General features: G+C 51.6%; 2 protein-coding genes across 3 annotated transcripts; one reads left to right on the top strand and one right to left on the bottom strand.

Moving 5' to 3' along the window:
* Window positions 1–1,932: 1,932 nt before the first annotated feature.
* Window positions 1,933–11,892, top strand: GRHPR (glyoxylate and hydroxypyruvate reductase). Its single transcript, XM_025852977.2, has 9 exons — window positions 1,933–2,082; window positions 3,689–3,819; window positions 4,790–4,862; window positions 5,419–5,535; window positions 6,846–6,934; window positions 8,054–8,158; window positions 8,872–9,007; window positions 10,362–10,492; window positions 11,552–11,892. Exons 1-9 carry the CDS (start codon window positions 2,000–2,002, stop codon window positions 11,671–11,673), a joined length of 987 nt encoding a protein of 328 aa, XP_025708762.1. The 5' UTR covers window positions 1,933–1,999; the 3' UTR covers window positions 11,674–11,892.
* An 877-nt stretch (window positions 11,893–12,769) lies between these two features.
* Window positions 12,770–26,183, bottom strand: ZBTB5 (zinc finger and BTB domain containing 5). 2 transcript variants are annotated; one of them, XM_025852908.2, is made up of 2 exons: window positions 26,008–26,183; window positions 12,770–17,257 (listed from the first exon to the last, which is right to left on the bottom strand). In XM_025852908.2, exon 2 carries the CDS (start codon window positions 17,251–17,253, stop codon window positions 15,220–15,222), a length of 2,034 nt encoding a protein of 677 aa, XP_025708693.1. In that variant the 5' UTR covers window positions 17,254–17,257; window positions 26,008–26,183; the 3' UTR covers window positions 12,770–15,219. The 2 variants fall into 2 exon arrangements, with proteins under 2 accessions (XP_025708693.1, XP_073737432.1); XM_073881331.1 differs by lacking the exon at window positions 26,008–26,183 and adding an exon at window positions 25,577–25,933.
* Window positions 26,184–26,960: the final 777 nt, after the last annotated feature.

Genomic DNA, 26,960 nt, shown 5'->3' with positions numbered 1-26,960 from the left:
AGCTCAGATCCTCTCTCCCTACCACTTCACAGTTTCCCTCCTCAGGGACCTTTAGCTGGCTCTCTGTTCTGGCTCACACCTCCTGTCCAGTTAGCACCTATTGAGCACTCTGCCTTAGGGGAGGGGACCCATTAATGTATCATGCCCCCTCCCGCCCCCGGTGGACAGGTTTATCCCGTGTCCTCGCCTGTCCTGGCGTGTGGGAGGAGTTGCGCTCAGGTCTCACCATTGAGTAACAGAGTTTGGAGCCACCCAGCTGTGTCATCCCCCCAAGGGCCTTGCTGGAGACAGAAAAACACCTCGTTGTGTCAATGTTTGAAGTATTTCAGAAATTGTCCCTGAGATGGCCCTGCAGTGCAGATCACCATCTGTGGGTTAGGCATTTATTAATGTGTGACTTGGGGAGACAGCAGAGTGCAGCACTTGCCAGGGGTGCAGACGACCCAGAGCACTGGCTCTGGCCTTTCCAGTGACTTGCTGTGTGAACCCAAACTGGACATGTTACCTCCCCGTGCCTGTCTCTGGTTCCTTTCTGGGCCCCGAGGGGGCAGAAATGGACTCTGGTAAGACTGAAGGGGAGGAGACTGCCAGGCAGGGCTTTTGTCCTCTGGGTGCTCCTGGGCCTGGGACCCTCCCAGTTATCCTCAGTTGGACTTTGGCATCTCGATTTCTGACCAACTGCCAGCCTCAGGGCACCAGGGTGGGTCTCCTTGGCTGTGTCACCCTTTGTCGGGCACGCACTCCATGTGTTATATGCTGTGGTAACACACAGGACGATACATAGTTCATCCTTTCAACAAACCATGATTCAGGTGTTACTATTATTCCCATTTCACAGGTGAGGAAACTGAGGCACACAGAAGTTTACTGACTTCTGGTCAGTGGCTGACAGAGCTGGGATTTAAGCCCGTGCACAATGGCTCCAGAACCTGAGCTTGATGAGCACCTACCATGGCCCAGGGCCTGTGCAAACATTGCTGGTTTAATCATCACAATAACCCTGAAAGGTAAGTGCTCCTTACCCCATTTTGTAGCTAAAAACTGAGGCTTAGAAAGATGATGTGAACCGACCAAGAGGACATAGCTTGTAAGTGGCAGAGCTGAGATTCAGACCCAGGTACATCGGATTGCAAAGCCCAGGTCTGCCTGTGACTCCACATGGCCCTATCCAGCACCCTGGCCCCGGCCCTCTGCATGACCTGCCTCCAGCCGGCCAGCAGCTGTCCAGCATGCCAAGTGGCCCACAACCAATTAAACTGCCCCCCACGGCTGTGGGTTTCATATGGGGGAATTGCACCAGATACTAAAGGGGCCATGCCTGGGTTCAGACTGCCCCAGTCCAGCCTCCTGAGTATATAAGGCAGAGGCCTGGCTCAGAGCCCAGTCTGTGACTAAAGGCCCCTGCTGGGAACAGTGTGACCATAATGGAACAGACCTAGCAAGGACCACTAGGGTGCTCAGGCCCTGGGAGTTAGGATGGTCCCTGACTGCATTTCCGTTCTCCAGACACAGACACACTTCCATAGCTATAGGCATCCTGACAGACGTGCACACATACTCACACAGGACTCTCCTGGACACCCCTTTACCCACCCCAACTCCAACTCCAGACACACCTGCCAGTCCCTGAGGGGGACCCTGGGAGCCAAGGGCCAAGGCCCCCAGAACAAGTCCCAGTTCCATGAGGGCTTGATCACGAACACAGCTTCACGAGACACACACCTAGGGGCGCCACAGTTACACCGCACAAAGAGTCACACTGTCACTGCCACTCCCTGAACACACACAGTTCGCGCTCCTCGAGGCCCACAGCCTTCCTCTCCCCCACCTCCACTCACCCCCAATCTTTCCTCCTTTCTACCCTCCTCCCCCCACCCTGCTCCCTCCCCGCCCCTGCCCGCCCAGCTCCGGCCCCGCCCCTTCCGAGGCCCCGCCCCGCCTCCCGTCGCGACCCGCTTCCGTCTGGAGGTCCGGTCAGTGTCCCGCAGCTGCGAGGTGGATGAGGCCAGTGAGACTCATGAAGGTGTTTGTCACCCGCAGGATCCCCCCCGAGGGCTGGGCCGCGCTCGCCCGGGCCGCAGAGTAAGCGCGCCGCGCCCCCGCCGCACGCCGAGTCCCCGGGCCGGGGCTGGGGCTGGGGGTGGTGTCGGGGAAGGGGCTGCGGAGCCCGGGTCCTCCCCTGGATCTCCGGCACCCCGCACCCTGGGTGACTCAGCGTCTCCAGGCGGGCCGGAGCGGACTGGGGGCGGCCCCCTGAACCCCACTTATTTTTGGTGGGGAGGGCCCAGAGGGAGCCGGGATCCTGTGCTTGCGTCTTGGCCGGCCTTGCCAACCTGTGCCCGGCCTTGGACGGTCATGGAGTTTTGGGAGGCTTAAAGAAAGTTCTCTGCGGCCTAGTCTTGTCCAAGCCTGTTGCAGTGACGTCGGGACCCGCAGCTCCCCTGGCATGTGCAATGCGGGTGAAGGGAAAGGCCTGGGGAGACGGGAGGCGGCCGGTGACGCAAGATCCAGGCTGTTAATCCTTTACCCTTGAGGTCACTTTTGTCAGGGTCCCGGACTTTCGCAGTCACTGGCCTGGTCCCTTTGGACAGTTGGCAGGGGCCTCTCATGACCCTTAACATGCCAGTTTTCCAGGTTTTCACAGACATTAATGCTTAATCCTTGCAACACTCTGAAGTTGGTATTCTAATTCCCATTTTACAGATGAGCAAACTGGGAGAGGTTAAGTGCCTTGCCCAAAGTCACAGCTGCAGTGTGGCAGAGCTGGGATTTGACCTTAGCGTGTCTGACTGCAGCGGGAACACTGTTATCCAGGTCTGGGCAGCCAATGTCTGGCAGGGAGAAGGTGGAACCCAGGCTCAGAAACCAGGGCCATGCAAAAATGAGATTTGTTTGTTTTGTTCAGTGCAACAAAACCTTTGCCAAGGACCTGCCAGGTTGCAAGCACTGGGGGCGGGGTGGGGGCAGTCGTGGCCGGGGCTCGAGCAGCTCTAGCTCTGAGTGCAGTGCCCGTGGAAAGGAGGGTGCAGGGTGGCCTGTGCCAGGCACTTGGTCGGCCAGGTGCTGCAGCAGGGTGTCCTGGGAGGTGCCGGCCGCCGCCCTGTGTCTTGCTATATGTGATGGGGGCACTGAATTAAATGGCAAGGACTGGGAGGCTGGGCAGCACCCCTGGGAACGCCTCCACTGCTTATGAGCTGTTGTGGAGGTGTGCCCTCTGACTCCTCCACGGTGCATTGCTTTGATCTTATCAGAGTGCAAGTAGGAGACTTTCCCGTGGCATGGATTCCCAGGACAGTACAGTCAAGCCTCAACTGGTCCAGGGACTGCCCACCTCAAGCCACCGCCCCCCACTGGCCATGAGGCCTCCTGTGAGGGTGATAAAGTTCTTCCTTGCTTTGAGCTGAGAGCTGTCCCCATGACTTTCTCCTTTTAGACTAGGCTCTTGTCAGGCCTTGGTGACCTCCACTCTGTGACAGCCCTTTACCCTCAGCCACCCTCTCAGGACAGTTCTGAGGCCGCCCATGCCTGACCCTGACTCCTCAGCCAGCCCCAGGCAGCCTGAGGCTGGAGCAAGCAGAAGGCAGTGTTTCTCACTTTGAGAGGGAGGTGCAGTCCCAGGGACCTTTGGGAGGCTGGGGGGCATCTGTGGCGCTCCCCTGCTTCTGAGTGGTTTTTCTTTGGTCTTTAGCTGTGAGGTGGAGCACTGGGATTCAGATGAGCCAATCCCTGCCAAGGAGCTGGAGCGAGGTGTGGTGGGGGCCCACGGCCTACTTTGCCTCCTCTCTGACCGAGTAGACAAGAGGCTCCTGGATGCTGCAGGTGTGTGCACTGGGCAGGGCTGGGGAGGATTCCAAGGGTGTCTTGGCCCCGTAGGGCACATCAGTCTGCTGTGGCTGGCTCCCCACGGGCCGCAGTGACCTCTCTGAGTTCTGAAGGCATTCACTGCTATACTAGGGCCAGAGGGAGCAATTGTGTGCAGCTCCCTGTCACGGGCATTGCTCCTCTCCTGGCTGTGAATCCCTGCAGGGAGCTAGCAGGGCAAAAGGTGGCGTGGAGGGAGCACCCGAGTCCCTGGGCCCTTATCCAGCCCTGCCACAGCCTTGCTTTATGACCTCGAGAAAGGCCCTGTCCCTTCTGGGCTCATTTGTCTCCCGTAGGAGGGCCCGTCTCAGTGCCAGCACCAGTAGGTACCCGGGGTGTGTCAGCCCCAGCCACGGGGCCCAGCCCTGGGCCAGGGTAAATGTCACCCTAGAAAGTTGTTTTGAGGAAAGATTCAGACTTAGAGGCTGCCGGATGGGGAGAACCCTCATGAGCCAATCCATGCTCCAGCCTTGGCCCTGGAGCTTTCTGGTGCCCTGCCCCGTAGAGAGGGTGTGAGGCGGTCGCACCCTGGCCACTTCCCAGTGGACACCTCAGTGTGTCCACAGCAGGGCCCCAGGTGCAGTCAAAGGAGACTGGAGGCTTTGTTGAGGGAACATTCCCATGGGTAGGAGTGTAGGCCTTGGTGTCAGAGGCCCCAGGGCAAAGCCTAGCTCTACCACTCAGCAGCTTGTGACTGGGGCCGGCCACTTCACCTCCCTGAGCCACAGCGTCTGCACATGGAGGAGTCAAGTCAGATGGTCAAGTCTGTCAGGTAGGGTTGTTCAGGATTCTAGGGAGAAACAGAGATGTCGGCCTTTCCTCTTACTCTCAGAAAATAATAACAAGCAGATGGCCCCATGGTATCCCCAGTGGTGTGGGTTGGAACCCCACAAGGAAAAATACAAACAGTGCTTTTTCTGCACAACAGGAGCCAATCTCAAAGTCATCAGCACCATGTCTGTGGGCGTTGACCACTTGGCTTTGGAGGAAATCAAGAAGCGGTAAAAGCAGCTTGCACTCTGGAAGGGGCCTGGGGTGAGGGCTGGCCCCCAGAGCGGGAAAGAGAGCTGGGTCTTTATTTGCTCATACCCCCTCCGCCCTTCAGTGAGACTGTGAGGGGGCTGAGCGTGCAGGCCATCCGCATGAGCACAGGGCGGGTGCGACAGGCCCCGAACCGTCAGGAGCTGTGGGTAACGACATCTGCCCGGTGGCGCCCTTTCCTGTTCAGCCTGGTTGTTGACCCTCACCACAACCCCTTGAAGTAGGAAGGGCTAGTAGTAGTATTACTTCCCTCGTTAGATGAGGAGATTCAGAAAGGTCGAGTAGTTATTTGCCCCAGACTTGGGGCCGTGGTCTTTCATCTTCGCGTCCTTCGCCACGCGGGAGAGAAGCGAGCCAGGAAGGAGGCTGACCGTCCCTGAGTTGCTCCTTTACAACTCAGAGCTTCCCAGTGGGCAGTGCAAAGAGGGAGCAGAGCAGCAGCTTGGAGATGTCCCAGAGCTAGAAATTGGTGAAGGTGCCTGAGGCCTGGGTGACTACCACATCTTTGCTTCGTAGCGGCATCCGTGTGGGCTACACCCCGGATGTCCTGACAGACGCCACGGCAGAACTCGCCATGTCCCTGTTGCTCACCACCTGTCGCCGCTTGCCAGAAGCCATCGAGGAGGTGAAGAAGTGAGTGAACCCCTGACAGGAAAGTTGGCTGTGCTCGGCAGCTGGTTCCTGAGCCCCCAGCGTCCCCCTGGCCCGGATGTGATCCCTGTCACCGGGGGTGCCTCATCTAGCGAGCAGGGACAGACTCAGCCAGACTACTGAGGGACAGGGCAGAGCTGAAGAGAAGTGTGGGGGAATCGTGGCTTTGAGGGGAAATCGTGAGAGAGGAGGATAGGAGGGCCAGATCAGTCCTGCCCGGTTGGCGAGGAAGTAGGGGCAGGAGTATGGATCAGAGGCTTCCCACGAGAAGTAGCAGGTGGGCATCCTCTTGAGCGCATAGAGGAGATAGGTCCTCCATCCTTGCTCATGATGCAGAGATCCCAGAAGCTCAGAAAACTGAAGGTGGTTTCATAAATCTTTTGGTGGCAAAACCTGACTAGAAATGACAGGAGGCTATTGATGATCTTTATTTTTCTCACTCTGAATATTCATGTTTTGCTGCAGATAACTGGTGTGTTTGACAACAGGTACCACCCTAGACACTGCTGAGGGTGTTATATAGACTAGAGAATATGCACCAACCTTTCTAAAATCTGAAAATTGAAAACCCTGGCCCAAGGGTTTCGGATCAGGGATTTGGGTCTGTGTGTTATAGAGGGTTCGGGAAGGCACTGCAGCTGCAGGGAGGCCGGCAGACAGGCCTGTGCAGGCCCTCGGGGTTTGTGGACGAGGAGCTGGGGCCCCGGGGTGGGCCTGGGGCCGAGGCAGACACCGAGGGCAGCACTGGGCTGAGGAGACACAGTGCCGCACGTCCCGCTCACCCTCCTGCCCGGGGAGTCGGCACCCTTCTCGGAGGTGGCTCAAGGCAGCCTCCATCCCCCTGTCCACCCAGGGCAATGGGTGGGCCTGTGGCTTTACTTTGTGTTGCTTCCCTGGGGCACTGGGAATACTGGTTTTGGAATTTCAGATCCCAAGTTTGCAACCTGCTGCTCCCACCTCTGCCCTGGCTGGATGTGGCCTCAGGCAGGGCACCCTTTCTGGTCTCAGTTTCCCCATCTGCAAAATGGGATGAGAACTTCTAAGGCCCCTCCCAGCCCTCGGAGTCTGTGTCGTCCAGTGGCTTTAAAGGAAGAGTCATTCTAGCTGCTCATCCATAGCGCTCAGTGGCTATGGCGTAACTCATGCTACAGGCTGTCCTGTGAGCTGGAGAGCAGGGTCTTCTACCCCTTAGACCACAGCCCCTGCCTGCGGGTCCTGGGTTTGTGTGTTCACTGAGAGCCCTCATCTTTGCCCGAGGCTGGGGCTCTTACCCACCCCACCCCTCTCCACAGCGGTGGCTGGACCTCGTGGAAACCCCTGTGGATGTGTGGCTATGGACTCACACGGAGCACCGTGGGTATCATCGGGCTGGGGCGCATAGGTGAGGCCCCCACCTTCCCTCTGGCCTGCCGCAGCAACCTTGGCTTCATCTGAGTCTCTGGTGCCCGGTGTCTGGGTGTTGGCCATCCTTTGGAAAGAGTGGTCACCACTGGCCAAGTTCCCAGTGCACTTTGCATGCAGTAGGGACATCTAATGGACAGACCCAGCTTCATAAAACACTGGCAGAAACAAAAAATAAAAGAAATGAAAATAGGAGTTCCTTAAGAACTTGCTAGGTGACAGAAGCAAGTTGATGAGTCGGGATTCTTTGTGGTTAGAGCTCCATACACAACAGATGAAAGTGGCGATGGCTGGGTTGGGGCCTTGAGGAGGGGCTTCCTGTGGGACAGCCCGTGCTCCCCCAGGCCTGCCGGAATGTAAAGCTTTAACTCAGGAACCAGCGGGTCCAGGGAGCAGAGCTTACCTGTGATTCTGCCGACGGGGCAGAGCTAGTTTTCTCCCAGAGGCCCCGGCTTGGAGAAGTCTGGCCACACAGCTGTCCGTGGCTCTCCGGCATCGGCCCAGTCCAGAGGTGAGGGGAGGCGGGAGAGTATGGACAGTGTGGCCGGCCAGCAGTGCCTCACACCGGGGAGTTGCTTGGAGGAACCCACCAGCTTTGGGGCACATTCTGATTCTGGAAATCCAGCGACCCAAGCCTGTCTCCTGAGCAGCACATGGGAAAGTGTCTTGAAAGATTTGGGGCGAGTTGGCAGTTTGGCCACGCCACTGAAAAGTCCTAAGAGGTCTTGGGCTGCGTCAATAAAAGCAGAGGGTCCAGAAGGAGCGGGGGGGACTGCTTGGTCCTGGTATGCCAGACGCAGTTCTCAGGGATGGTTAGCACGTGGCCCTCAAGGTGCCCAGGACGTGTGAGGACAGCAGAAGCCAGTCACCACTGCCGAGGAGCGGTGGTGCTGCCTCTGGGTCTCTGAAGGGCTGTCACATGGCCCCCTAAGGGCGGTGTGGGCCTGTGGGGGGGCTGGTTCTAGTGGGGCAGGACCAGTTAAAGTCAGAAGTATGCTTCCCACCCCCACCCCCCGGGGCTCCCTGTCCCTGGAGCCGCTGGGTGCTGCTTCTGCCCTCTGAGGTGTTGGAGACAAGCCAGGACTCTCTTTGCCTCCAGGCCAGGCCATTGCTCAGCGTCTGAAGCCATTTGGCGTCCAGAGATTTCTGTACACGGGGCGCCAGCCTAGGCCTCAGGAAGCTGCAGAATTCCAGGCAGAGTTTGGTAAGTAAAACCTTGATTTCCATAGGAGCCCCATCTGTACCTGGTTAGAGGGTCCTCTGTATTTCTGTAGTGGCAGCATTTCAGGCAGGTGCATCTGGGGCCTGTGGCGTCCCTCAGGTACTAGCTAACCCACCGGGGCCCAGTCGGAGAGCACAGGGATGTACCCAGGCCACACAGTGGGTTCCCTTCGCGCCCGAGAACTCTCCAGGCTTCCTGTCTCTCAGAGTTCCTTGTCACCGCCCTCTGTGCCTGGGCAGAGCAGCAGGGATGGTGACAGACGTAAGGAATTGCTGGGAACTTGGACACCCAGTTTCCCTAATAAACTGGTGAGCACTGTCCCCCAGCCTTGTGTCCAGTGGATCCAGCCCCCTGGCAGGGTGCGCGGTGCCGTGAGCACAGGGCACCTGGATCTTAGCCATTCCTCACGCCCTTGGCACATTGGGCCCTGAAGGTGGTGACCTTGAACCAAGCTCCTGTCCCTCTCTGGCCTTAGTTTCCCCATCTGTGAGACCAGGGGGCTGGATAAACGATGTAGTACACCAGGACCCCACCAGTAGCTGTCAGTTATCAGAGGTGTTTGGGCGGACACGCGGCCTTCAGGAAGCATCTTGGGAGTTTCCAGTTTGGCAGGAGGAGGCAAGGGTTTGGTCTCCCATCCTTTTGCTGTCTCCAGCCTGGGACTCAGCATCTCATGGAACCCTGCCCTCCCCCAGTGTCCACCCCCAAGCTGGCTGCTGAGTCTGATTTCATCATCGTGGCCTGTTCCTTAACCCCTGCAACCAAGGGGCTCTGCAACAAGGACTTCTTCCAGCAGATGAAAAACACGGCTGTGTTTGTCAACATCAGCAGGTACACTGGGGCCGCCCAAGCTCCCTGGGGCACCGAAAACGTCCAGAAAGGGGCTGTCCCTGCTGCCGGGATCCCCAAGGCTTGTCCCTGAGGCCTTGGGCAGAGCCTACCACTCCCTTAACCAACCACCAGGCAGCCCCAGCTCCGAAGTACAGTAAAGGCCACAAGAGAGTGCCTCAGGCTGGGAGGAGGAGCTGTCAGAGCAGACCTGGCCTTTCTGGTTCCCAGCAGTTTCCTGAGCCATGCTCAGGGCTGGGCACGTGGCAGAGTTGGCTTGGGGAGTGGAGGCATGATAGCAGCAAGTTACCAGGTAACCTTGGGCAGCCCATGTTCTTCTCTGCTGCAAAGAGTTGGGTGTAACGATCTTAACAGCCCTTCAGAGGCTGACCTTCCATAACACTGAGCCTGGGTCTATCTGTCTGAGTTAGTGACAGCTTGAACCGTGATGCCTCTGGAAAGATAGGTCCCAACCCAACTTATCTCGGTTTATCACAGTGTCCCCAGGGTGCCTTCAGGCTACTGGGCATATTATGGGGGCAGACCCTCCCTCTCTGCCACTCCAATCCCTGCCTGGATGGTGCCCTTTGAACCTGCTTAAACCAGTTTGGAGGCAAGTAAAGGCAAAGGAAGGGATTCCATGGGATCCGCCTCAGGTCTCTCCACTCCAGAGGCCCCTGTAATTATTAATGTTTAGCCACAAAGGAGGTGCCCTGGAGGGGAAGTGAATCGGGCGGGAGCACAGGGCTGGCGCTGACGGCCGACGGTGGCTCCGCCTTGGTGTACAGAGCCCCCCGCACGGACCCAGGACTGGGCCGGGTGCTGCGCATTGGTACCTGCCGCAACGAGTATTACTTCGGGTGCAGGATGAAGTCTCGAGCCAGTCCTTTCTTTCCTTCAGTGGCTCAGTCACAGGAGGGAGGGCTGCTCACTCGGTTGGATGTGGTTAGGCGTATCCTTGTGTTGGGCCCGCGCCCCACAGCATGACGCCGTGGTTCTCAGCACGTTCTCGGGCAGACACACCTGGATGGGGCCCCACACAGATGCAGATCGTGGGCCCTGTTCCTGCACTAGGGGGTCGGTGAGCACGCCTGGGAGTGGGGTGTATTCTCCCCGTCTTGCAGAGGAAGGTGACACACCTGCCCAAGGTCACACAGCTATGGAGTGGTGGGGCTGGGGTTCCCGGTGTTACTGCACAGACTACTGTAAAGAAGTAGCTTATCAGCCTTACTGCTTTAAAAGGCAGTGCCAAGTGTGCCTGGTCCGCGGGGAAATGCATTCCGTGGGTTGTTCTGCCGTAGAGGAGGCCTGGGTGGAGGGAGCGTGGGGGCATCTGCGGCACCACTGTCCTTCCCAGGGGAGACGTGGTGAACCAGGACGACCTGTACCAGGCCTTGACTAGCGGGCAGATTGCAGCTGCTGGACTGGATGTGACGACCCCGGAACCGCTGCCTACAGACCACCCTCTCCTGACCCTGAAGAACTGTGGTGAGAACTTTCTGATGCAGAGTCACCTGGGCCCGCGGGAGTTAGAGGTGGTCTGGAGGTGCTGGGTGCGAGCTACCCTGAGCAGTACCGAGCACAGTGGGACACACCTGGGACCGTGCTTGTTGAGGCTGTTAGTGACGCTGGCACACTGCGCCGCAGGGGAGGGGCGTCCTGAGCACCGATGCTGCGGGGCCGAGGGCCGCACTTGGAGAAGTGCTGCCTCAGTGGTTGCTTCTTAGCCTCCCCAGTTACTTTGTGCCTGGTTAACAGCTTTTTATATTAAGTTCTGTCTGTCCTGGTAGCTGGTGTGCTTTCTGTCTCCAGACTCTTACATAACTGTAGGGGCTGAGCCAGTCCCTGTCCTTTATGTACGTTCTGGGATGGAACCCCACAGGGAAGGCCCCCACTGTCCTCACCGTCCGCACCAGGCTGAACGGAGGAACGTTGGCTGTCCCGCCTGGGCTGTTGCCAGCGGCTGGGAGAACGGTCCCATCCCCACAGGCCTGGCAGTTCAGCTCAGTGCCCTGGATACTGCTTTCAAAAGGCATTCTTTGGGGACTGGAGACCTTACTTGCTCTGCAGTGGGGCCAGAGGGAGCTGGTCTGTCCGCCCCTTCATCTTGTAGTTATTTGTGTAGATCAGAAGCCCTGTGGCACCACTTTCAGGGGCATGGGTGTGGTGTGGACGATCAGTGCTGAAACTTCTAAGCTGAACTGGCACCTGGTTTCACCGTCTGATATATGAAGGGCTGTGTCTAGATAGGCTCCAAGACCCCTTCTGGGCTCGACATCCTTGTATTTAGGATCGTATCTCTTGCCACCCTTGCACCTAGGTTGCAGTAGCCCCGAGTCCCTATACCGTTCCCCTAACCCTCAGCCCCACAGGAGTGGAGCGCGTAAGGACAGTAGGCAGATCAAAGACAAATGATAGGAAGGTGAATCAAAGAATACTAAGGCAGGTTCTCTTTATTCTTCTCACTGCAATCCCTAGTCAGGAAAACAGGACCCACTTTAAGGCTCTTGAAACACCCTTACCTCCCTCTCCTCCTCCCCTTTCCAGTGATCCTGCCCCACATTGGCAGCGCCACCTATGGAACCCGAAACACCATGTCCTTGTTGGCAGCTGACAACTTGCTGGCTGGCCTGCGAGGGGAGCCGATGCCCAGTGAACTCAAGCTGTAGCCAGACAGGAGGTGCTGAGGGTCAGGAGGCCCACTGTGCCCCTGGAGTCTGTCAGTGAGCGCAGGCTGGACTTGGACCCACAGGACGGGAGCCAAGGAAAAGTCTCATCTGTTCTGATCCTGCAGGAGGAGGACTGGTGTTGATACACGGGCTTGCCGCTTTTGTGGTTAGAAACATCTGAGCCAAAAGTATGTGATCTTATTAAATAATTCTCTGAGAGACTGTGTGGGCCTGTAACTGGGAGAAGCTAACAAGGGCATCTGCTTACCTTTCTAAAATCAGGGCATCTGGTGACCTGTGGGTTCCGCTCTCTGCCAGCCCTCCCCCCACCCCACCCCCAGCATGTGAACTATTAGAACCTGTCCAAACCACCTTACCCCTCATCTCCTCCTCAACTCCTTCACCTGTCCCTCACTGGGGATGGGACGACCATGGCCCAGGGGTGACCATGGCACTTAAATCTGCTACCTAGACCATCTAATTAAATATACATGGCAAAGAGAACCAGGTAAGGTCACAATACGCTTGTTTTGGTCAAGAATAATTGGAGGTAGGTGAGTTTCTTAATCTTTATTTTAAAATCCGTTTCAGCACCCTCCCACTTTACTCCTTTGTCCACCCCCTCCACCACCCCCACCCCCCAGGTGGATGCCCTTGCTCTGATCACCACCTCGCTTACTCCTCCCGAGGCCAGGCCTCCCGCATTGCCAAAGCCCCGCTCCTGCCGAGGGAATCCGGTTCCGGCTCTTCCCCACAGCCAAGCTCAGCCGGCAGATGGAGCTTTCACCTGGGCAGGCAGGTGAGGGAGCAGCCGATAGCGCAGGCTGAAGCGGGCTGTCAGAGGCCTGGGTGTGCTGAGAACAGAACCTCACACACGTCTTCACCTCAAAGACAGAAAGAGTGCAGGGAGAGTGGAGGAACTGAATTGAGGGCAATGACAATAACTGTGATTGACAGCATTAAGAGTATTTTGGAGGAGATTTGGGTTTTTTAAAAAAGTACTGGTCAAAGCAGGGTTAGAAGAGAAAGCCATACTACTTCCCTTTTTTCTTTCAACCTTAATAACCTAAGCGAAGAAAAAAGAACACATACTTAGTTAGAGGCATGAATGTGACAAATTTTTTATTTCAAAATCTCAAATTTTGACCAGCATAGCACCACTGACGTAGGTGCCCTGATAGAACTTTATGATTTGATCACCAGAAATGATTATGCCAGGCTATAATTAAGGCTAACCAATCAAAATTCAGGTACCCAACACCAGTTCTAATTCAGGTAGAAACTACGGATCACAGGAACCCTGAGACTGGTTTTGCAGGGAACCTCTGAATTATTTTTAAGTTCTATAGCACGTATGAGGACACTGGCCCAAAAGCTTGCTTCTCACATGTAGAAACTGACTAAGAGGTAGATGAGAGATTCCAGATTCCATCTAGCAGTGGAGAGGCAAGGCTCCAGGCTCTGTATCAGAGACAGGCCCTAAAGCGAAGTCCGCTTAAGGCTGAGCTGAAGTGAGGCGCAGCCTCCCGGCCCCTCCCCCTCAAGATGGAAGGGAAGAGAGCTACCCCTGCTCTTCCCCTTGCTGCTGGCTCCTCTCCCCCGGCCCAGGCAGGGCCTCTCTTGTGCTCCGCCTTGACCCACCTGCCTCCCAAGGTTAATCTCCCCACAAGACACTGGTCCCCACATCAAGTAGAGGGGTAGATGAAGAGCCCCCTCACATCCAGTCAGAACACGACTCCAACAACAGCCGCACGCACAACTGCATTTCACACGTGATCCCATATCCTCCAACGGGGTCTCCCACGTCTGCTGGAAAGGAGAGGAATCACAGAAGTTTCCTTTTTGGCTTTCCTCCCTGGGAATCAGTTCATAGGAGATGCTAAGCCTGACTATGAACAATGTGAGTTTATCCACAGACAGATGTGTAACTGCACACACTAGAGTAAGGGGAGAAAACACATGCTGATTGTTTTAGGCTACATGTACTTAGCTTTCTAAACAGTTCTAAATAAGAACCGAAGGACTTCTTTAGATTACGCACAATGGTTTGGTGTCTCTGAAAGAGCTGTATAAAAAATGAACTCATGTTCATGCATGAATTAAACTGACTTCATGAGCTCTCCAGAGACCTGTCGCCCTGGATGCACACGAGCCCGGGCTCGGCCTTGAATAGGTGCCGCCGACAGCCCTGACGGCGCAGGTGGGGTTGGCGACACGAGGCAGGGGGGCCCACGGAGGCCCCGGGCAGTGGCCCAACTGTGTCCTCCAGCAGTCTCCGGTGCTACTCGGTGACTTCCGTGCTCCGGGCTGCCCAACTCTTACAAAGTCTGGAAAATACTTATCATAGTAGCGGAACACCGCTACTATGTTTGGATTTTAAAAAATTTGAGACATTCAGTCTTGGGTTGGGGCAACAACACTAAAAGCTCAGGGTCTAGACTTTAAAACTATAGTATATAAAAGTGATCAACCCACGGTGGAGACGGGTTAGCATCATTTTTGGTTAGTCTGCAACAAAAACAGTAATGCAGGCCTGGACAAGATGCCACGCGGGGCAGGAGAGTGCGGAGAAGCAAAGCAGAGAGCGGACCTGTCACTGGTGAGATGTGTCACACTGGACAGGCCCCCAAAGCCTGGATGGAGCAAAGGGTGATGCATCATGAAAGATCCCACAAAACAGGACTCCACATCATTTAACAAAGACAAACACTAGCTCTTTTCTGACTTCCAAACATGGAACTGTAACATATGTAATACAGGTTGGGTAAAATACTGCTAAAACAGCACGTACAGAAACAACACCTTACTTGCCACTCCCTACGGTACATACTCCATTTACAACTGTGTTTTTAAAACCAGGAAAAATTGTTAAAACATCTATCCAGCAGTGATGTTTTCAAAAGTATTTTCACCTAACAGTCCAGAGAATGCTTGCTCTGGACCCAGTGTCAGCACCATCAAAGTGCAGTGTCTGTGACTGCAGTTGAGACAAAAATTAAAAATACAGTACTTGCTGAGGCCTCGGACTAGCTCACGATACACTTTAAAGCATTTGTGGCGGACAGGCACGTCCCCAAGGGCCTTCCTCTCAGACAGGCACAAGATCGCCACTGGCTACACGTAAGTACAGTGCGCAGCGCTGTACAGGTATGTAACATTCCCTTCAGAGGATAGAGGAAATTTACTTAAATGCTTCACAGAGTTTTACAAAAATTGCTAAAAAAATTTTTTTGCACTTCGATTTTTAATTTTTAAATGTGCCACTTTTAACGCCATCAATTACAAACTACTTTCTGACCGCATTACTCAACCCTAAGGAAGAACTCGGTTTCAGGGATCGCTTCCCCCTCCGGAAGTGTGCATCTCACTCAGATGCGGCAGCAGCCCAAGGGCCCCGCCCGTGTACTCTCCACCTGCTAGTCACCGGCATTTGCACCAGCCATCGGGGGGCCTGAGGCCTCCAGCGCAGTGGCCTCTACCACCAACCGGAAGAGCCGTCTGCTTCGGTCCGAAGACTGGCGTCGGCCTGCTGCCAAGCGGTGAGGGTTAGAGCAAAGTGCTGGGAAGATTGCTGCCCTGCCAGCGCAGGCAGGTAGTCTTTGAATGTTTATACAGGTGGCTGGACTGACTGAACCTCTTGCCGCACTTGAGGCAGGCGTACGGTTTTTCACCTGTGTGAACTCGGATGTGCTTCTTGCAATCTGTCAAGGTCAGAAAAGTCTTGCAGCAGATTTTGCAGGCATACTTGCGAGCCCCCTCTACAACCAAGACGTTGTGCTCTGATAACGCCTTCTTGCACTTGGACAGCACATCAGCAGATGCCCTGGTCAACTGCGGAGGACCGGGCTGCGAAGGATGGCCGTTTTCAAATGAGGACGTGGCCGCATTCATCATTAGCTGGGAACTGGCAGAGTTTTCTGGGATCTGTGAGCTCCTGACAGAAGTTACAACTGGCATTTTGGGAGCTATGCGTCGGTAGTATGGAAAGTTACTGGCTCCTCCTCTCGGGGAACCCATCATGACCCTGGAGAAGGAGGAGTGGAGGCCCAAACCAGACCTGGAAAAGTCCATCCCAAACTGTTCTCCTCCTTGGTAGCCTGAGGTCTGCACGCATGGCAGGCCCATCACCTCTTGCATAGGCCTGACGAAATGGGAGTCTGCAGGCTCACTGAACGGGTTCTCCGCATGAGAGCCAGGGGCCGAGGAGGGCCCGCCCGCAGGCCCAGCCTCTGGACTCAACAAATAAGGGGCCTCCCCCTCCAGCCTACAGTCACTAGTAGTGTTTGGGATATTATCATCATTGTTCTGATTTGCACTAAAGTTACTCCCTCTGCCCTTGTTAAGAAAATTTGAAATGCTGAAAGTGGATTTATGTTCTAGGTTATTTGTGACTTCCAAAATATGGATGTCACCTACCCTATCAGTGCTAGACTGGGGATCTGAAAAACTCCGATCACTGCTTTCAGGGCTGAGGTCTATCTTCTCGGCACTGACCACAACCCCTTCCACTTCCACGGATTCACTGCCTTCTGCCTGGGAAGTCACATCGCTCACTTCATCCTGAGGCTCAGGAGAGCTCAGGGGCTCAGACTTAACCACCACTCTCATGTGTTCCTTCTCTCCAAGGCCAACCTCGGGATTTTCACACTGAAAACCACTTTTCTCGGCTGTAGCTTCCTGCTCAAAACTCGTCTCAACTTGAGTTGCACGGGAGGCCATAGACAACGGGGCCATGCTGCCGGCAGTATTGTCTGACTGGCTGGGCACCTGGGCGTCTTCTTGAGCACCAAAAGACTGGTCGAACATGATGGCACTGTCTTCCTGGTTGTCGGCCATCCCGTCAGCCTTAGGGTTATCCACGATTTTCAGGGAATCAGGTGAGAAGAACTCCTCCCGAGAATGAACCCCTGATGGCCCGTTCTCCGGTGTAACATCAGCAATGGCAGACTCGTCCATGGCGGGCCGGAGGCGCTGTCTGGCCCGCTCCTCTGCAGACTGCTTGCGCTTATGAAGGCGTCTCATGGGGAAGGGTGTCCGCTGGTCCAGGTTACTGCGCATCGAGGAGCTCATGGGCGCTGGCTGCTCCTCGCCACTCTGGCTGGAATTGAGGGCTGAGCTCACGATGCTCAGCCCCAGCTGCTGCAGCATAAAGGAGCGCTGCATGCGGGCGCTCTGCTCCTGGACGCGCTCACTGGGGGGAGACATGGGCAGCGTCCTTGTCGTTAAGTAATGTTTACACGCCTTAACAACAGAGTTCAGATGCAGGTGAGAGGCTGCCAATAAGACATCCATAACATTGCTCTCCCCCAGCATGAGGGTGGAGGTGTACATCATGTCAATCAGTGCGGCAAAGGCCTCCGCTGTCACTACCTCGCTATCCAGCTGGATCATGTTCATGGTCTGATCTCCCTCTGCCACTGAGAACAGGGCTCGGAAATGCGTGCTGCATGCTGCCAGTACCGAGCGGTGGGCTTTAAAATGTCTGTTCCCCACGACAATGACACAATCACAGAGCTGCCCGTGAAGTCTCTGGTAGTTCAGCTGCTGGAAGATCTGTTCAAAGTGTCCAGGAAAATCCATGATCCTATAGAAAAAACAAAGAAAGTGTTAAGACTTAGAAAAGCTGAAGTCAAAGTCAGAGCACAGAGGGTGCGATGAAAAGAGATGTGGACAGCCAAGCTTGGCCCTTTCAAAGCTGTTGATATTTCTCATGATGGGCACACAAGACTAAAAACCTGTCAAATAAGGAACAAATGCGAATTCAGCTAACAATCCTGGAAGCATGTACACATGTGGCATCAGCTACTGGCTCTTTACGGGCTCCCCTTCACTCTTCATAGGACTCACTTTTAACACTTAGGGACCCATGTTAGAAAAGACCAACATGTAAGTGGTGGAATAGCTATCCCATAGAAGTGAATTAGAATTCTGCATTCCCTAAGGACAGTGAATAAGCCCCATGAAATTCCGGTCTTTTAGCAACCTTAAGAGTGAGAGGGGGCAGATCAGTACAGAAAGTGGGTTAAGATAATTCACAAACAGGAAATCAGAGCGCTATTAGAAAAGGAGAAAGATAGCCAGAGAGCCAGTGATACCACATGATACACTAGGCAACAAAGTGATCTGGTCAATATAAGGACAACCCACATCTAATTTGTATTTCATGTTCTTTATAAAAACTAGTCACTTGAAATAAGGCAATGTATAAAGCAGATTATATTTTCCAAGATGGCTGGCATCATTAAGATCGCCCATCCTGCACACTTTCTTACACTGTGACACTGACACCCCCTCTCATCAAGAGGTGGGGTCCATGTTCATTCCCCTTGAAGCCAGGCAAATCTATGACTATGGCAGAAATTACAGTTTTTCTTCCACTCCCACTGATTTGGGAGCTGGGTCATAAAAAGCAACAGAGCTTTTGCCTGCTTTTTCTGGCTTGCTCTTGGAACCCAGCCACCATGCCATGAGGAAGCCTAGCTGAAGTCTAGCTGACAGTCAGCACTCACTCCCACGCATGAGTATGACTTCAAGGTGACTTCAGCCCCATGACAGACCCTGAGAGAGAATCATCTAGCTGAGCCCAGTCAACCCCTAGAACTATTAGAGGTAATAATAAAATGATTTTTGTTGTTTCAAGCCATTAAGTTTGCAAGTGATTTGTTACATAGCAACAAATAATTGGAACAATGTGAAACTTGTTAACATTTCCTCAAAAATCAACATTCAAATATTATCTCCAAGGGACACTTTTTTTGGGGGGGGGCTCTGCCTACTAAGTCTTTGGGGGAAATCACTTTTCACCCATTCTTAGTGCTTGTGCTGCAGATCAGACTGCCCTAAACCTCTGAGTTCCAGGAGTAGACAAATAATCCAGGGAGATCTGGCCCCATGACTCCAGTGATTGTTTCAGAGATGGGTATGTGACCCACACCATGCCAATTAAGAGTCTGTCCTGGGATTCTCTTCACCTAGCTTGCAAGTTATAAGGTAGATTAAGTCTATCAGTGATGGTGGCCATTTCTGCCTGTCTGAGAAGGAAGCCAACACAAAAGAAAGCAGTACCCCCCCCCAAAATGTGCTGATGACAGCAAGACCCTGGGATCCAGTCATGACTATAGGTGGCATCACCCTAGGATTTCCTACTTCATGAGCCAATGAATTCCTCTTTTATCTTAAACTGGTTTATGTTGGATCTGTCACACAGTCAAACATAAAGTTTAAAACATAATTTCAGAAAAACCCAAATAACATGGCTATCCTAAAACCTTTGTGGATCTAGAAGGGGTATTTAAAAAAAAACCAGTTAGTTTAGGAGATATAAAATTTGCTACTCTCAGCTCTGATGGAAGAGAATCATGAATCAAGATCATGGTTATTCAAAACTCCCAAGCAACTGCGGCAAACTTGGAGGTCCAATGTAAAAGCGATAGAAAGAGCTCATGCCAAAAAGGTAAGTGTTTTACCAAAAGCTTACGTCTAAAGCCTTCAAACCAAGGAAAAAAACTTCAGGTTTCTTTAAAAGATTTCAAAATGTGACAATACGAATCTAAATAGTTGGGAGGAGATACAGCAAGTAATCTACCAATTTGTAACTCTCTGACTCACAGCAAGTGTGTACTACAGTATTTGTTATCTGCAGGAACAGATTTTTAGTAATTTCCAAACTAAATATAATTAAGAAAATACATTTATACCACTGCTCATTATATTAACATGAATAATCAAGAGCTGTTTTCTCAATAGATTTACTTTCCTAATAATGCTTTACTTAGACTAATAAAAAAGTTCATTTGTGTTCTAGGAGAACAAACCAATTAATAGCACATTTTAAACTATTTGACTTATATATTGACCTACCCACATGCTTTTCAATAACTGACTTCATAAGGAAAAGCACACCCATACTCAAATACCATCTAACACCGTATGGAGTGATTTGCTGCCTGTGTGCCAGACAGGACCTGCAAAGTTGCCACCTGCAGGAAGTGTCTTAACAGTCTAAGGAATTCTTAACATTCAGTATCCTTAATCTAGTTAAGATCCTAGCAGAAAAAATAACCAAACAGAATTTTTTCTCCATTTTTAGAGATGATACAGACAAAAATAAGTGTAAGCGAACAAAACTAGGCAAGGTCCCAGAGAAGCAGTCTAGGATTCTGACAGGACTCCAAGTCCTGAAGTCCTAGAACGTTCGCCCATTGCTCTGATTTGACTAAGTGGAAGTAGGGAACGGCTAAGACTAGGTGGGCACAGAGGTGCCGAGCGTCAACCCCAGAACTCGATCCGTCAGTGTTTACTAATTCTATAACCTCTCTGTTTCTGCTCTGTCAGGGCTGGCTCAGAAACTGGACAGATCAGGTCTAGTAGAAAGGGGCTCTATCAATGACTAAAAAGTGAGCATGACTGGGGAACTCAAGCTAGAGCCAGATCCCTTACCATCTCCCCCTACCCTCCAACTCTCCCTGCTCTGCCACCTTGTTTTCCAGCTCAAAATTCCTACGGATTGGCTGACCTAGAACTTCATGATTCCATTTGAATAAGAAAAGGTATTAGTGCCCTACTTGTATTCCTAGTGCAAACTCAAAATGCTGTTTCTACTAAAACAGTTTTTGAGGGCAGGGCATTTTCTTTCTCCCTCCCTAAGTGCCTGATATACAGCTCAGTAAATTATTTGTTGAATGAGCACTGACTGTGTACAGATGAACTACAACAGCATATTACCCAACAGTCATTTTCCTGAGAGTCCCAACTATCTCTAAAATCAGCCAAAACCCAGAAAGTCTCAGAATATCCAAAATAAAGATCAAAGCCTACATCTGAAAGATTTCCTCACAGGAAAGTCCTCAAGCGCTCACATAATCTTTTGTTTTAAACAAACAAAATTCAAGTTTTTCTAGTTTCCTAACTGACTGAAGATGAGCAACACCAATTCTAGAATGAGGGCAAGAGGTGGCTGCACAGTGACAGCTGCATAAATAAATAAATAAATAAATAAATAAATAAATAAATAAAGACAGACAGACAGACAGACAGACAGACAGCTGATCCACTAAGGGAGAAAAGAGGCCCAGCAACGTGGGAGCCAGGTACTGGAGGGCCATACAACCCAGAGGCTGCAACATCCCATGAAGGCGCTTGTGTATTTGGTACACAAATTCATTCATCCAATGTTTGGAAGTGCTTGCTTCTTTCAAGGTTAAGTGCTATGGAACAGAGACTGATATGGCATGATGGCATGGTCCTAACTGTCACGGGTGCTTAGCGGAAACACGACATATACAAATAATGACCAAGTGGAGAGCATTAAGTACCACCTAAGAGATGAAGTGTGCTCAAAGGGTCAGAGAAGGCAAACGTTATTTCCAGCTTCTTGGTGGCCCTGACGACAGAGCTGGGTACAAGTTTGCACTTGGATAAAATGAGACGTAAAATACATTCCACGCAGAGGTAAAAGTGGGGAGAGGTCTGAGGTGCGGGAGGCAGTGTATCTCTTCTGGCTGGAGAGCAGGTAAGGCTAGAAAGGCAGGTATTGGAGAGCAAATGCTCTTAACTGATAATGATCACCACGCATCGTGAGAAAAATTAACAAAGAGGCATATAATTTTCATCTAAAGACTATCATCACTTTTCACGTAACTTTTGTAAAAAAATATTTTAATTCCACTTTTTGTCAGAGAGCGCACGCACAAGCAGGGGGAGTGGCAGGCAGAGCAGGCAGAGGGAGAAGCAGGCTCCCCGTGGAGCAAGGAGCCCAAGGCGGGACTCGATCCCAGGACTCTGGGATCATGACCTGAGCCAAAGGCAGACGCTAACCAACTGAGGCCCCCCAGGTGCCCCTAATTCCATTTTTTAAAGCTTGAGCACAGTATCAGTCAGGGTTCTCGGTTGCAGCAACAGAAACTGTTTCTAGTTAACCTAAGCACAGAAGCTGCTGAAAGAATTGATGGGAAGACTGGACACCTGAGCTTGACAATCTGGCCAGAATGCTTGCTGTCTGTGTGCTGGACACAGCCACTTCTACAAGAATGCTGTTCCCTTCATTATTGTTAGTTTCAATTCTTGAATACATGTCTTTTTTAATATTATGTGAGATGAAATGGAAAGTACACTTGAAGTAATTGTGCTGCATACTAAAATGCAATGCAAGGAAAAATTCTTGTGCAATTTTTGAGTTGTAGGCTGAACTAATTGCCTTTTTCATGGAACACCATTATAACTTGGAAGAACAATGACAAACTATGGTTATTCAGACTTGCGTATTTGCCAGACATCTCTTGAAGATGAATGAAATGAGCCTGTCATTTCAAGGAAAACAACTTATAGTATTTGTTGCCTATGATAAAATTTGAGCTTTCAGGTAAAAATTGGAATTTTGGGAAATTTGTACATGTCACTGTGAGTTCGTGCTCAAACCCAATGAGATGATTGGTGATATTAATGGAATGTGATTTTTTTTTTATTATAAATGCATTAACATTTGGAAGATCTGCATAACCCAGTGAATCAGTATGTTCCAAATGACCAATGTTATAAAGTGTGATGTTAAAAAATAAGTTATGGATTAAAAAATTCATTCAAAGTGCAAGATACATACCAATGTATTTCAATGTAACGGAATATGAAAAGTTTGTTGACATGGTTTCAGATTACACATTGCAACCAACCACTTAAGAAAATACCATTTGCGGGCGCCTGTGTGGGTCAGTTGGTTAAGCGACTGCCTTCGGCTCAGGTCATGATCCTGGAGTCCCGGGATCGAGTCCCGCATCAGGCTCCCTGCTCAGCAGGGAGTCTGCTTCTCCCTCTAACCCTCCCTGCTCTCATGTACTCTCTCTCTCTCTCATTCTCACTCTCTCAAAATAAATAAATCTAAAAAAAAAAAAGAAAATACCATTTGCTGAGCTCTGTTAACAGTATCAGAAAAGAATATCCAAAGTTATTTGAAAAAGCTACTAAAATACTCTTCCCTTTCCCAAGTACATATTTGTATGATGGTGGATTTTTCTTGGTATACTTTAATCAAGGTTATAGCACAACAAATTGAATACAAAAGCAGGTATGAGAATCCACCTGTCTTCTATTAAACTAGACATTGAAGAGATTTTCAAAGAAATGTAAATCAGTACCACTCTGAGTATCCTGGTGCCCAGATCTTGGTTTCAAATACCATTTTCTAACAAAAGGAACTAGTGCTCTTTGGAGGATTGGCTGATTCTAGGACTGGGGCTGAAAATATACAAGATAAGCCTGCAGTATCTTACAGTGTCAGGAAGTAAGGAAATGCTTCAAACAAACGAACATGAAAATGGGAATATGTGAAAGGGACATGGGACCCAACAGGAGAAGGAGCTCCCAAAGGCCAAAATTGGAAAAATCTGAGCAAAAAGATAAATAAAATACTATTGGGGGGCGCCTGGGTGGCTCAGTCATTAAGCATCTGCCTTCAGCTCAGGTCATGATCCCAGGGTTCTGGGATCCAGCCCCGCATCGGGCTCCCTGCTCCACAGGAAGCCTGCTTCTCCCTCTCCCACTCACCCTGCTTGTGTTCCCTCTCTCGCTGTATCTCTGTCAAATAAATAAATAAAATCTTTTTAAAAAATACTATTGGATTATACCCCAAGTATATAAAATAAATATCCACAGATCCGTACTGATATAGATTGCTTACACACATAGATGGAGAGAAGAGTCAAATCTTCTGTGCAGAAAAATTCCAAGTAAATTATGTAGATACTCTACCCTCAAAGAGATGGAACATAACTCTCCCCACTCCTTGATGTGAGCTGTGCATAATGACTTCCTTCCAGGGTACAGTACAATATGCCTGTTATATTACAAAAAATCAGTACTCCAACACAATTTCTAATCTGTTGGAGCTGTCAGAAAGCTAAATCAAAGCTTTTAACAAATATATGTATAATTAATCAAATGAAAAGCACCCCCCAAAACTGAACCTTGAGATGAAAAGCCACTATTCAGTGATGAAAATGATGAAAACAACCATAAGAGCAGCAGTTCACTCAGAAACAGCTGGTCTTTAGCATATGATAAGTTCACTTCATACTCAGACAAAAGGTGCAGTGTAGTGTTACATTCCAGCCCACCGGCTACACTAACAAAATTTGGCTCCGACTATTCAATGTTCATATTTGAGAAGTGTTAAGTACAGTAAAAGAGAAATATATGCTTAAAACTGACACAGGGGGAAAGTATTTGTTCATTAAAAATTTACATTTAAAAAATATAAGTTGAAAGCTAACACAGACGCAATATCTTAACTTTTTCTTTTCCCTTTCCAAGGAGAAACTGAGGCAGATTCAAGGTTCTGCGTTGCCACTACAGCAAGCTTTGTCTCACTGCGCGTAAGGTATTTTTAAGTCTTACTCCCACCGAAGAATTCCAATTCAGTATAATTCATGTTAAGTACTTTATTTTTCTAAATATTTTTAATTTTATTTTTTAGGGGAGGGAAGGGGTGAGGGAGAGGGAGAGGGAGAGAGAGAATCTTAAGCAGACTCCACGCCCAGCACACAGCCCCACCCAGGGCTCAATCTCACCACCCGGAGATCACGACCTGAGCCGAAATCAAGAGCTGGACACTTAACTGAGCCACCCAGGTGCTCCAATGCTAAGTACTTTAAATATTAAAACATCTGCATGCATTTTGAATCAAAGCGACTTTTTAAAATGACTTCAACTTCTTGTGACAGTCTTTCAACAAAGTCTCTTTCGAGAGCACTGACCTCTAAATTTAGGAAAACATCCTACCCTAAGGTGCTTTTCTTCCAAATCTTACCGCATTTAGAATTTTGCTAGAGATACCTCAGTTAACCAGAATACAGCGTGCCAGGATCCCCAGCAACTACGTTTTGACACAATTTTTAGAACAAACAACAAGTTGACTTCAGAACTCTAAATGGTTCACTTACTCAGCAAAACACAAGGGCCCAGAACAGGTCCCCAACCAGTTAGTCTTAACCTGGCAGGTCACCAAGCTCGCTGTGGTGGCCAGGCCAATCCTCCCAAGTTTGCTGGAATTTCCAGCGGGGGTTAAAGCAATAGCTAGCAGCAGGCCTCCCCTTCGTTTAGGGGCCCTTCTCTAAAACTCTTTCTTCTCTCCACCTCTGCTCTTTTAGCTTGCTGCCAACCACCCTCATCTCAGAAATCGCCAAGACTTTAGCAAATGAAAAGCAAGTTCTCCAGAAGATAACTAGGTGGCCAGCACACCTTTTTAATTATCTAAGGCACAAGTGTCCGTACAAGGATAGCAAATCATCAATGACTAAGGCACAACATTCTCTTCAACTTCTAAAAATCCCAGTATCTTCTACTTAACTACAACTGGAAAGTATATGAATGTATTTTGGGAAAAGTTCTGTTTCAAATCTTGAAGGTGAAGGGTTACTTCTATTCATTCAAATTACCAGAACCGGAGCGTATTACTTAGTAATCAAGACTTTACTGTTCTTTTCCGTAAAAATTTTCTTGCGAATAAACATTTAGGATTTGTCTCCTATAAAGAACTTAGCTTCTTACAGCACCCTCCACCAGGACAGAATGCAGACTGACTTTATAACAACCTTTTGTTTTTTTTTGTAAGGTTAAAAACTGACCTTCCACCCCCCCCTTAATTCACTGCCTGATGTTAACATTTATGTACAAATCTGTCCTCCAAACAAGGGGAAGAGGGGGAACGGCTGTTCTTACCACTGCAACCCCCACAGCTCCTAGCACGAAGCCTGGAAAAAGTGGACATTCAATAAATGCCCAGAAACAGTTTAGTCCTCACATAACAAGCTGGGGCATTCCAAAAGACTGGCTCCACCCCTCCAGGGTCAACCGCCGGTCCCCGATTCCAGACCGCCTCGGCCTTGCTCGGGTGAAAGGAAACCCCGCTCACAGAGCCAGGAAGAGGGCAACGAAGCCACCCGACCCCAGCCCGTAGGGCGGCAGATCCTCTGTTAACCCGCCAGCCTGTAGGTCCTGGGCCTTTCCCACGCCATCCCAGGAACCAACGTCGCCCGCCCGCGGACCCGTGGGGGCAAGAGCCCCCGCCCCACCCAGCAGACATTCTGGCGTCGGGACCTGGGGGACGCCTGCGCAGAAGAACCCGCCTCCCACCCGCCTGGCCCCTTGGCTCCGAAGGGTAACAATACCCCTTCAGAAAGACCGGCAGGGTAGGCGGGGGTCACCGGTACGCGTCTGCGCGCGCCCCGACGCTTAGGCGCGAGTCGGCTCGCGCCGCCCGCCCAGCTCTCCCGGAGCTCAACGGTCTCCACGTGAGCGCGCCCGCGCGCTCCACCACCGCCGGTGCTGACAGGGTCGCCTCACCTGAACCGGGCTCCGCCCCCCTGCTCGCTGAAGGAGGCGGTGACCCCTCTCCGATCCGGCCTGACAGTGTCGGAGAAGGCGGGAACGTCCAGGCCGGCGTCTCCGCGATGGGATTTCCTCCCCCTTCCGCCCACCCCGCCTCTTGTCCCCCAGCTTCTTCGGCCCGTTCGCCGCCGCACTCTGAGAACACCGCGGCGGCGGCCGACAGTAAACGGAAGTGACGCCCGCGAGAGAGCCTACTCCGCTCCATTCCTCCTCCCTCCGGCCGAGCTGCAACCAATGAGAAGGGGAGGGGGCGGGGCCGGGGCAGAAGGGCAGCCAGCCGGCGCGCGGAATCCGGAGGAATTTACTCTGCCCCCTGGAACGCCGACCAATCGACGGCCCCAGGAGCTCGCTGTGTTTACTACCGACCGAATCCGTGAGCGCTGTGACCAATCACCATTTGCCTTACAACACGTAAAACTGTTATCAAACGCCTTTTAAGGCGGGATTTATCACTAAGCGGCTCTAGGTTTGGACTGTAGAAAAGAGACTGTGTGCTGCAGCCAATCAATAGCCGTTATGGTTGAGGTACGCGGGCTTTCCGCCTAATTGTGCCAATCGCAGTCGCGGCTGCCTGGCCAGGCCAATCCGCCGGGGAGTGTGTCCCACCATTGGCTGGACCTGAAGGATTTCCCCACCCTTGCGGCGTCCGGCCCTGCCGTGACCGCCCGCTCGCTCTCTGAAGCGGTGCCTTTTGCGGAGCCCACAGCCGCGGCGGGCTGGAGGTTGAAAATTCCGAGACGCTGTGTAGTTGAATTGGGCCAAAATCCAGGCTAAAATCGCTGAACCAAAAATACCGTCTGTCCGATAGCACTTGGGTGCGATACCGCCGCACGTCCAGTCCCGGCGGCGGCGTTTCCCAGCGCGGGTACTCAAAGAGTCCCGCGGCTGTCCCGGCCCCGACCCGCCTT

This window comes from Callorhinus ursinus, unplaced genomic scaffold, assembly GCF_003265705.2.
Source record: "Callorhinus ursinus isolate GAN/ISIS: 27379988/994484 unplaced genomic scaffold, GSC_fseal_2.0 scaffold42, whole genome shotgun sequence".
In the NCBI taxonomy this organism is placed as follows: Eukaryota; Metazoa; Chordata; class Mammalia; order Carnivora; family Otariidae; genus Callorhinus; species Callorhinus ursinus.
Note: the sequence above shows the minus strand (reverse complement) of the source record. Positions and strands in the feature narration are given on the sequence as shown.

What these genes read in the sequence shown, in the direction of transcription:
- ZBTB5 (XM_025852908.2), bottom strand. Translation starts at nt 17,253, where the DNA reads ATGGATTTTCCTGGACACTTTGAACAGATCTTCCAGCAGCTGAACTAC.
- GRHPR (XM_025852977.2), top strand. Translation starts at nt 2,000, where the DNA reads ATGAGGCCAGTGAGACTCATGAAGGTGTTTGTCACCCGCAGGATCCCC. An exon ending in GAGGCTCCTGGATGCTGCAG is followed by an intron (nt 3,820 to 4,789) that starts GTGTGTGCACTG and finishes TCTGCACAACAG; the next exon opens with GAGCCAATCTCAAAGTCATC. An exon ending in CCTGACCCTGAAGAACTGTG is followed by an intron (nt 10,493 to 11,551) that starts GTGAGAACTTTC and finishes TCCCCTTTCCAG; the next exon opens with TGATCCTGCCCCACATTGGC.